General features: G+C 33.2%; 1 protein-coding gene across 2 annotated transcripts; it reads left to right on the top strand.

Annotated features, from left to right (window-relative positions):
• The first annotated feature begins 3,885 nt into the window (after positions 1-3,885).
• LOC133678674 (amine oxidase [copper-containing] zeta, peroxisomal-like) lies at positions 3,886-11,803 on the top strand. Of its 2 annotated transcripts, XM_062101107.1 has the most exons (12): positions 3,893-4,368; positions 6,632-6,744; positions 6,841-7,146; positions 7,722-7,834; positions 7,928-8,258; positions 8,344-8,559; positions 8,647-8,885; positions 9,194-9,377; positions 9,831-9,971; positions 10,319-10,587; positions 10,935-11,016; positions 11,414-11,803. In XM_062101107.1, the coding sequence occupies exons 1-12, from the start codon at positions 4,173-4,175 to the stop codon at positions 11,546-11,548; spliced, it is 2,325 nt and encodes a 774-aa protein (XP_061957091.1). In that variant the 5' UTR covers positions 3,893-4,172; the 3' UTR covers positions 11,549-11,803. The 2 variants fall into 2 exon arrangements, with proteins under 2 accessions (XP_061957092.1, XP_061957091.1); XM_062101108.1 differs by lacking the exon at positions 10,319-10,587 and having other exon boundaries at positions 3,886-4,368.

The raw sequence follows: 11,803 nt of genomic DNA, 5'->3' as shown, positions 1-11,803 counted from the left end.
TGACAAACATGCACAGTGAGCCTTGAACTCTGGTGCGGAGAAAGGGAACAATTTTATTCCACCGCTAGGCTACAACCTCAAATGTTACTTGTTTATTATTATTATTATTATTATTATTATTGATTAATATAGGTGTTCGAATCAGCTTGCGCGTACCTCAATTAATTTCACAAGTTCTAAAATTAATGACCATATAAACCTTTAATAATTATTATATTAATAATCACATTACTCAAATTTAAGATCATATAAAAAAAACTTTTGAAGCCTAAGTTTTTACTACCGGATAAGTTACTAGATGATTTATTATTATTATTAGACACACGATGACTTGTTTAATCACGGGGCATGCTGTCTAGTCATCACAGAGCAACATGCACCGACATCAGTCATGTGCATGGGGAGGAATGTTTTTCAGCTTTTTACCTTCTTTATTATTTCTCTGGTTTTTAAAATATATGCTAAGTTATTGATGTACAGTACTGTCAAGACATGTGACCTGTTCTTGATTCCCATTATAAAATAAAAAAATAAAAAAATTATGCTACTTTATTTTTATTTTTATTATTATTAATGTAATTGTTTGGCCAGTTTGTACGTATCTCAATTAATCTCATGAATTTTGAAGTTAACGACCATGTAAGTCTCCAGTGATCATTATATTAATAACCAGAGGACTCGAACCTGAAATTATAGGAGAATAAATTTTTTAGTCTCAAACTCTTATTATTAAAGCACCTAGATGATATAAATTATATATAAAAAAGAAGAGTACATACTCATAATTAAAAATGTTTTGAGTTTTTTTTCTAAAAATTAAAAAGGTACAGAAAACATCCCGAAGAAGAAGAAGAAGATGACCGAGTGTACATCACTCATAAGTCATAGAGAAAACAGTAAATTCTCTGATTTTCTCTTTCATAATATTTTTTCTTCTTTATATTCATGACAGTTCATCGTTTTTCATGGACAACAACGTTAGTTCTTTGTTTTTTATTTTTGTCTTTTAGATTGTCAATTCTATTTTATTCAAGCTAGAATGGCAGATATGCTTCATGCCATTTTGAAAAAACAAAACAAATTTCATAGATCTTGAATCATTCCCTATTTTTTATTTAAATTTTAATCGAGATATTCCGAGTTTATTTCGTCTGTTTTGTTTGCCTTGGCTTAGCTTCTGCAACTGAGATTCAAGTTGCTCTGCCGTCCAATTCCTGCACCAAACAAACTTCAGTGAGTGAAAATTAATTTGTAGCTAAATAGACTTTAAAAAGTGCATTAGGAAAATAACTAACAGAACTTCATGTATTATTATATTTTTAAATATAAATGTTGTTCCTGTATTTATAATATCTAATCTAATGAAATTTTATTCTTATTAGTTGCACAGTGAGAGTAATCTGACAATTCAAGTTCTTAGTCGATGTTGTAGTACAACTGGGTGTTAGAAAAATTAGAATATATTTAAATTCATTCATTCTAAAAGACGAAATAAGTTAAAGCATAAAAGACTAAGCGATGATTTGGTCTTTGTTTGTTACAATATGAGGATTCAACAAAGGCAAAATATTAATATTATTATATTAATAATAATATTAAAAATTACTATTACAATTTTCATTAACAATAGTATTATTTTTAAAAATTAAATTTATCACTAATATATATAATTTATATTCATGTTGTATTTTTTTTCATACTTTATAGAAATTTGAGCAAAATAAAGGATGTTTTAGATTTTATTATCCTTGATAACATAGATTTATTAAATAAGTGAATTTGTGAAAAACCTATCCTTCTTGATGGAGGATATTTAAATTAAAAAATTATTAAGAGACCTTTGTTTACTTTGACTTTAAAGGATCAATAGATCCATTTTGATGGTGAGGATTAACTAATTAATAGAAATGACCATCTATTGTAATGTTTAATTGATGACTTTCCCTACATACTACCAGAAGATCAAGATCCTTATTTTTATGTTAATAATAGAGGTGATGTTTGATTTATACTTATTTTGTATTAAAACATTTTACTTTCTTAATATTTAGGTGTTTTTTTTTATGTTGGATTACTTGAAGTTATAGACGTTCTCTTTAGTCTTGACTATTTAAGAATGTTTTGAATTTTAAAATGATACTTAGATACTTGACATTGTGTTTGTATTGCATAATTTGAAATTAATTTATCTTTAGATTTAAATTGAAATTATGTATATTGAATTAATATTTATATATACAATACAAGACCTTGGAATGGAACAACAAAATGCTCTGAAACTAAAATTTATCGTTCCAATAAAAAAAACAGAATGTCACTTAGAACGAAATTCACAACCTTGGTTTTTGGAATGCTATATTATGTCATTAAAATACAATTCTTTTACCATTATAACACAATTTAGAAAAATAACACAAGTTGAAAAGGTATTGGAAAAGGAAAAATGGGCAATTAAGGACACACCGAGGCTTTATTTTTGACCTCAATATCATTAAAAAGATCTCGACGAGACGATTCTAATTATACCTTGGAAGACTACCAAATTAACCCTAAACAAAACCTTTAAACAACGTTAACCCTACATTAACAACATATAAAATCTCTAACCAATTACATCCTTGTTTGATGGTCTTTCAAGATGTGGTTAAAATTGTATCGTTAAAATTTTTCTAACGGTACTGAGTGTGTCGAAAATAGAGTCCCATTTTGTTTTTGGTGACCTATTCCTTCTTTCTCTTCTTTTTCTTCCCTCATTTCTCTTTACATTAGCTTATCTTCTCTCCTTTTCTTAGCTATTAGATCTTGAATCTCATCTCTACAATTGAATTTTCATAAAATTTTGAATTGATTTATGTATATTTTAATTAATTTGTATGGGAGATGCATTTTGGCTGCAGACTTCCGTTAGCTAATATTTAGGAACACAGTTATATTCAAAACTGATATTTTTTTAATTCATATTTTTTTTTTAACTTTTACTAAGCTGTGTTATTTATTAAAAAAAGTTTTTAAAATCCATTTTATTCTCTTAATATTTTCTTGAATTGACTTCAATTGAAGATGTAAGGTCAACCCCATTTTTTCCAAACAATGATGTGATCTATCTTGGACACGAAAAGAAAATCCCTAACAATAGAAAGGAGAGAGGAGAGTCCAAGAAACACTAGCAGCATCATCTTTCCTCAAATCGCTTAAATATATTTCCATTTAATTAAGAAATAACAAGATACTTTTCACTTCAATCCCCAAAAAAAGATACTCGTTGCTTCTTGTCACATGAATTTTAACGTTGCTCAGAGTAGGAATCATTATTAAAGTTAGCACTTGGGAGTCTTGGGGCTCTTCTGAAGAACACACAAACTCACCGGACAGTCTTTCTTGCCGGTCATGAAGAAGACTAGCTTGGCATTTTGGAAAGGGCAAAGCAGGCGAGCAATTTCGAAATTGCAAGAAAAGAAAGGGAGCAAGTGGGTTGATAGAAAGTACCGTGTTTTAGAAATATTTTTTAAAAAAGTTAAATTTTTATTTATTTATTTTAAAATAAGTATTTTAATATATTTTTAAATAAAAAATATTTTAAAAAATAACTATTACCGCATTGATAAACAGATAAATATGATTATTAAAAATATAAAAAAAACCAGGAAAGGAGGAAATCTCGAATGTCCTTATCAAGCTAATATAAAAGAAAAGTTATTGTTGGACCCTAATATATGTACATTAGCACAAGCAGACCCCCCTATCAAAACCTACTTATCTTGATAAGTCCCTCTAAATTTCGATTTTACAAAAAAACAAAACAAAGCAAAATACCTTATTATCCTCTTCAAAATTTCACATCTCTCTCTCTATGCAGGTGGTACACCACCACCTTCCCCTCTGTATATAAAACCTGCTACACAGCACACCTCTCTCTCTCCCCCACTCCCCCACTCCTCTTGCCCTCCAGATCACACTCTTCTTTGTTTCTCTCTCTTCACATTTCTCTCTACGAGCACCACACCTTTCTTTCTTCCCTTATTTCTATAATAAATAAGAGGAATTCCTGTCTTTGTTGTCTTTGAAGATCAGAGGGTGGTAAAGAAGAAGAAGAAGAAAAGGGAGTGTTGTATGTCAGTAAATTGTAAAGAGATTTTTCTTTGTGGGATTGGTGAGCTTGTGAATCCTTTGCAATGGCCTCAACTTCGAAAAAGACGACGCCTTCTCCTCCTTGTTGTGACTCTACTACTCCCGCTCCTCCTCCCATTCGCCGTGACGCCACCTCCTCCTCCTCTTTGGTTCCGCAAGATTGGACCGTTCCCTCCGCTGATCGCCGCCCCGTTGTCGATTCTCTTCCAGAACCTTCCAAAACAGCCCCCGGTACCAAAAGTATTTCCTCTCTCGACCCTTCCTTCATCATTCCTTGCTTTATATTTATTTATCTCTGATAAATCGACTCTTGATATGTTTTGTTTCAATATCCGAATGCCTCGCCTCCATTGTCTTTGATCATCACCGGGATCATCGTGATGTTTTTATAAAATCTGCTGAATATACTGTAAACTTGTATATATTTATTTTCTTGGTATTGGAGAGTTAAAGATGGCGCATGCTTCTCGATAATCAAGAGCAAATTAAATATGATTTATTGAGATAAAATTGATTGTAATCAGATTGAGACATTTCTATCTCATCCTGGGTCACTGGATTAATTATACATTTATTTGAAATGGGATTTTAATTCCTTTTAATTAAGAATATAGACAAAAGCTAAACACACATATTACCTTCCTTTCTTTATTCAATTTCACGATAAATGTCTATATATATTATCATTAATTGAATTCTTACATTAAAATTCTTCTCTAATATGTCTACCTTAGCAAACAAACTCTTATTCCACCAAAACAAAAGCATCCTCGATTGGAAAAAAGAAGAAGAAAAGGAAAAACCAAAAAAATCAACCTTTTCTACTTAGATTTATTAACATCTATCAAACTGTATACTTCTAAATAAATATGAGTGTAAGCTCACTTTTTATCATCTTTCTATGATTTTCACTCCTAAAAAAGAAAACCATATGTGTGTGTGTGTGTGTATGAGGTTGTGTAATGATTTTACAATAGTCAAACATGTTAAATGATCTTTGTTCCATTTCATTAAAAAGTTCGAGCTTAATTACAAAATTTATAAATGCTTATTAACAAAAAAAAAAAAACAATTTCTTTTCCTTTGATTTAAGATGAATCTTCACTGGAAAAATTGTTCTATAAAATATCCAAAAGAAAAAAATTAATAATCTTTGAATGAAATTTAGCACATGCATATCTCCATGTGGATTACTCAAGTTTTGAAAAAATAATTTGAAGATGCCCTATCCCTTACCTTTGTATGAGTTGAAAAACATTCTGTGAAGTGAAAATACTAACTTATTTAATTGACAAAATAATTAATAAATTCTTTATATTTAGTCACTTTACACAATAATAAATTTCTTCTAAATGTTTTCCAATCACACCATTCATTTGGTACGACAAGAAAGTAGCTAGAACTCCAGTATTATTGCTATTGGATCTGTGCTAGACATTTAGATCCGAAAGGATAAGAAACAATTTTTATATGGCTTTAATTTTTATTTCTCTAAGATGTTAATTTTCATTAACATTTGACTAAATATTATTTATATCATTTTTTTTTTGTTGATTGCTAATCATTGAGAAATGGATATTTAGTTCCGCTTAATGAATTATTGTTAATTGATTGAGATCATCAGAGCATTGGTAATAGTGAGTTAAGCCAAAGAATATATAGCATCAAGATTCAAATGAAAACAAATAAAGTATAAGAGATACAAGAAAATTCTTCACTAGAAATTTAATATTAAATATAATTAAAGATTGAAGAAATTAAAATCACTAGGTTTAAAGAGATTATCTAATTAATTAATCTTTGTTATACTCTTATTTTATTTATTTTTATATCTTTTAATGCTATCCATGCAACTGACTAAAAGAAGGTCATTTACTGATAATTAAAATGTAGAACTGTACTTTGACATGTGTAAAATCAAAAATTAAAAAATCATATCAAAATTCATCAATTTGTTAAATGATTTATTGAATAATAATTATAAGATTAGTGCAACGGTACAATTACTTCACAAGTTATCTAATCCTTTTATGTTTTCGCTTTTTAACTAGCATTAAAAATAGGGGAAGGAAAACAAATGACTATTACTTCACAGCCATAGGAGGATAACAATGTGCTCACTTTGATGGGGAGAAAAAATTAAATAGTCACTCATTGAAAATTTAGAAGAGAATAATTTATAGTCAATGTGTCGATGAGGGTATGTAGCTCAATGGTGAAGCTGTCTTACATGGCACAGAATGAATACCCTCCACTGCCCCATCTTGGTGACTCACGACACGCCCTTGCTTTATTTCATGATCATTAACCAGGATAATGCCCTATTTGTTCTGATGTGATATAAAAAATCATTGACTTTCTTGGATTCTGTTTTGCGGTTCAATGTTCTCTCTGGCAGCAGCTTTTCAACTGATGATGCTGCAGTGTATATTTTGTTTGGTTGGTGATGCTGCAGTGTATATTTTGTTTGGTTGGTTGATGGTCTTTGTTGTATTATGTTCAGCTGTTATCCCAGTCATGTTAAGGGCTCAGACCAGCCATCCTTTGGATCCTTTGTCTGCTGCCGAAATCTCTGTTGCAGTGGCAACTGTTAGGGCTGCTGGAGCCACTCCTGAGGTTATTACATATGCTATTTCTCTTTTTCCTAAATTCTCTTGTAAAATGATATGATAGTTGCTGAAATAGTAAGCTAATTTGTGTTTTCGGTTTCAGCTCAGAGATAGCATGCGTTTCGTTGAGGTGGTTCTGTTTGAACCGGATAAGCATGTTGTTGCACTGGCAGATGCATATTTCTTTCCTCCTTTCCAACCATCATTGCTTCCCAGATCAAAAGGTGGACCTATAATTCCTACAAAGTTGCCTCCAAGAAGGGCTAGACTTGTTGTTTACAACAAACGGTCAAATGAGACAAGCTTATGGATTGTGGAGCTCTCTGAAGTACATGCAGCGACTCGAGGTGGACATCATAGGGGAAAAGTGATTTCATCTCAAGTTGTTCCAGATGTTCAGCCTCCAATGGTTTGTCATTTTTTGCTGGCATTTATTCTTACTTCTTCCACTCTTCATGTTCATTCGGTCTTTGAGTTGCACTAATGATGAAAGTAAATATTTACAACTACTGTTTATTTAATTGGGATTTATCCCAGTTAGTAATCATAAAAAAGTTAAGAAACTAGAATTATAGATGCTATACTTGTCAATGATGAGTCTTGTAACAACCATGTGCCTAAATTTTAACCACACACTTTTCCAATTGAGGGAACCTGTCATGTTCCAATATCTTGAAACCATAGATAGCAAGTAATTTCAGAAATCTCTAATTCATGGCTTCATCAACTTATTATCAAAGAAATTATTCTTTGTTTGATTTTGTTTGTTATAAGCTATTTTGTTTTAGTGAACGTCATATTTAATGGCCCATTAGCCTGGTCTGAAGATGAAACCTGTTTTCTTAGCTGATAAATGCATTATTAATTTTGTAACTTTTAGGAGCTGGTATATTTGAAATGACTTATTAGTATTTGATAGATGAGTTGTATTTGCTCACTCATTTATGTTGTTACTTTGTTTAAATATTCTATTTGTAAGTTCAGGATGCTGTTGAATATGCTGAATGTGAAGCTGTTGTCAAAGACTTTCCTCCATTTAGAGAGGCAATGAAAAAAAGAGGTATTGAAGACATGGACCTTCTGATGGTTGATGCCTGGTATGCTAATTTCTTTCCTCACATTAGCGGCTGGGAAGTTGCAATAGGATGGTGTGAAGTTATTGATATTTCATGTACATATTTATGCCGCAGGTGTGTTGGTTACCACAGTGATGCTGATGCTCCAAGCAGAAGACTTGCCAAACCACTTATATTTTGTAGAACTGAGAGTGACTGTCCAATGGAAAATGGTTATGCACGTCCAGTTGAGGGCATCCATGTACTTGTTGATATGCAAAACATGAGGGTCATTGAATTTGAAGACCGTAAACTTGTTCCCTTACCTCCAGCTGATCCATTGAGGAACTATACTCCTGGTGAAACAAGAGGTGGTGTTGATCGAAGTGATGTGAAACCTTTACAAATTATCCAGCCTGAAGGTCCAAGCTTTCGTGTTAATGGACACTATGTAGAATGGCAGAAGGTACATGACGACTTGTTAAATTTATCTGTTATTAAGTTCAGAAAATTATGATGAAGAACCTGATTCTATTCTTGCTGGTTGACAGTGGAATTTTCGCATTGGATTCACTCCTAGGGAGGGCTTGGTTATACATTCAGTTGCCTATGTTGATGGTAGTAGAGGGAGACGACCTATAGCCCACAGGTTAAGCTTTGTAGAGATGGTAGTTCCTTATGGAGATCCAAATGAGCCACATTACCGAAAGAATGCATTTGATGCAGGGGAAGATGGCCTTGGTAAAAATGCACATTCCCTAAAAAAGGTTTGTTAACTACTTTACCCAGTCTGCTACAAATTAAATTATATATTTTTTTGGTAGATTTGATAATAATAAAAACTACCATTGCAGGGCTGTGATTGTTTGGGCTTTATTAAATACTTTGATGCACACTTTACAAACTTCACTGGAGGTATTGAAACAATTGAAAATTGTGTATGTTTGCATGAAGAGGATCATGGAATTCTATGGAAGCATCAGGATTGGAGGACAGGTTTAGCAGAAGTGCGAAGGTCTAGGCGGCTGACGGTGTCCTTTATTTGCACTGTTGCTAATTATGAATATGGATTTTTCTGGCACTTCTATCAGGAAAGTTATATCCTATACTATTTGTGTTCCATCCATACACATCTATGCTAATTTAGATGTTGCCCTTGTGAACTATGAGAAGGTGCCAGTCGCAATATGCATAATTTTACAGAGTCTACACTACTTTATGGACCAATGACAGTATAATGTATGAACTTTCTGGAATACTATGTCTTCGTTTCTAGTACCTAGCTGCACCTATTCTCCAAATGTTGATTTAAGCGAAGTGATAGATTGTATTTTGTGTAGTCGTTGGTTGTACTGTTCACTCTTGAGAATGAAAATGACATGTAAATTTGTTGTTACAGGATGGAAAAATCGAAGCTGAAGTTAAGCTTACGGGAATCCTTAGCTTAGGAGCATTACAACCTGGGGAGACTCGAAAATATGGTACTACCATTGCCCCTGGTCTTTATGCACCAGTTCATCAGCACTTTTTTGTTGCTCGTATGGACATGGCTGTTGATTGCAGACCAGGTGAAGCTTTCAATCAGGTACTCTACATTGAATTTATGAGCTCCTATTTCAAGTTTTAAAGTGCTCAGGTTGTGCAATGCCTGCTAGTCAAGTTCGATTGTGTGTTTGTGTTAAAAGAGGGAGGGTTCTATTAGAGAACAAAATTGGGAGTTACTTTTGGAGAGTTTCTGAATTTTTTAAAGTAGTTAGAAGATTCAAAAAGGCATGACATTTCTGCAAATGAATACAATGCCTCATTAATACCAACGCTTCTTTAGTCAATCATCAAGATTTCTCAGCCACCATGAGATGATGCACCTCATTGCAAGCTGCATCCGTAGTCTTTGTTTCATAATTCCTCAGTTCTGAATTGTTAATAAAAGTTCGATGTATGTTTCTGGAAAGGTTTGCTTTTTAAAAATTACAATATACCCTTGTTTTTAAATGTATATAACAGATGGCTCTATTTATTTATTTTTTCATTTGTGCAGGTTGTGGAGGTAAATGTTGAAGTTGAGAAGCCTGGGGAGAAAAATGTCCACAATAATGCATTTTATGCCAAAGAGACGCTGCTCCGATCAGAATTGGAAGCAATGCGTGCTTGCAATCCACAAACAGCTCGCCATTGGATTGTAAGTCATTCTTTCCCCTGTTGTAGATGCTCTTCATGAGTCATTGTTAAGGACTGATACAATTGCTTCTTCCCTTGAAATGCTTCATGTTGGATGTATTTATTCTGGCATATTGTTTGCTTCACTGCATTACTGTATCTATGGGATATTACTGGGAGCCAAGACTCCTGGTTTTAATTATATGAAATGGCTAATGGGGCCTAAGTGCTAGTACTGAAAAAAGAAAAGCTTATGTTCATGTGACACTGAGTCTGTCACCCAGAGTAGAAATTTTATAATTTATGCTGATACGTACTTGCCTTTCGAAAAATCTCATAGTTAACCATTGCATGCTATTTATTCTTCAGGTTAGAAACACTAGAACAGTAAACAGAACTGGACAATTAACAGGCTACAAGCTAGTACCTGGTTCCAATTGTTTGCCATTGGCTGGTTCAGAGGCTAAGTTTTTGAGGCGAGCTGCATTTTTAAATCACAATCTTTGGGTTACACCTTATACACATGGTGAGATGTTTCCTGGAGGAGAGTTCCCTAATCAAAATCCACGTGTTGATGAAGGACTGGCTACATGGGTTAAGCAGAATCGACCTTTAGAAGAAACTGATATAGTTCTTTGGTTAGTTGAAAAAATCTTCTCTCAGTTTGTTTCTGAATCACACCTTCGTTCATCTTCTTTTGGATTCATCATTTTATATTAGTCAGATGACGTAGTCTTTGACTTCATGCTATTTTTGAAAGACCATGGTGGCAGACACTCGTTTGTGATGAATGTGCTGGACTAACCCACTAAAATGGTAGTCGTAACTTGACATGTAGAGTATTCGTTCCATAATAACCGTGAAAACATTAACAGCTTCATAATTTGTCATACCTCATATTGTTTGTAGATTTTTAATGCAACATTTACAAGCTAACCATCACAGAAACTCTTCCATGTGTCATATCTGATTCAGTTTATTACAGGTATGTATTTGGGATCACACATGTTCCTCGGTTGGAAGATTGGCCGGTCATGCCAGTGGAGCGCTTAGGCTTTATGCTTATGGTAATTACTTTGCACATGCAATCTCATTTCTTTCCTCAATGTCTTTGAAACTTCTCTGTTGGTGCTCATGAATATTGTCCTACAATGAAGCAGAATGTTGCTAAATTTGTATAGATTTATTGCAAATGATGGTGCAAGTGCTCAAAATATTGGTCAGCCCTTCTAAGAATTCAGTTCACTCTAATCAGATCATTCTCATGGATTTTCTTGATTGATCACGAGCATCATTTAAGATATTTGATGGCTATTCAAACAAGTAATGACTGGCATTAGATTAGATATCCAATCACTTTAGTGTTGAAAATCTTGGTCCTATACTGAACATGTTGGATTACATTATGATCTTCTTTGTGCATGTTCTATATTTCTCTGATTCTGCTGTGTTTGTGGAATGCAGCCTCATGGGTTTTTCAACTGCTCTCCTGCTGTGGATGTTCCTCCCAGCACATGCGAATTGGATGCCAAAGACAATGATGTTAAAGACAATGGTGTAACGAAGCCACTTCAAAATGGGGTGCTAGCCAAGCTCTAAGCCAGTTGCAAACTACTGTAGTCTCCACCAATCATCAAAAGCACAGAACCTCTGAATTTGATGTGTTGCGGGGAAGGAACTGCATGCTGCAAGTGCTAACCAACATGCTAGATCAAAGTTATTGTTTCTTGTACATCATAAACATCTGGATTGGGCTCTTGTGCTTTGATTCGACATTTTGTTGATCGTTGATGTGTTGTGGATTTGAATGCTTGATTAGTGTATCGATGTATAAAAAAAACTTTGTTTTTTGTT

This window comes from Populus nigra, chromosome 18, assembly GCF_951802175.1.
Source record: "Populus nigra chromosome 18, ddPopNigr1.1, whole genome shotgun sequence".
Taxonomy (NCBI): Eukaryota; Viridiplantae; Streptophyta; class Magnoliopsida; order Malpighiales; family Salicaceae; genus Populus; species Populus nigra.
Note: the sequence above shows the minus strand (reverse complement) of the source record. Positions and strands in the feature narration are given on the sequence as shown.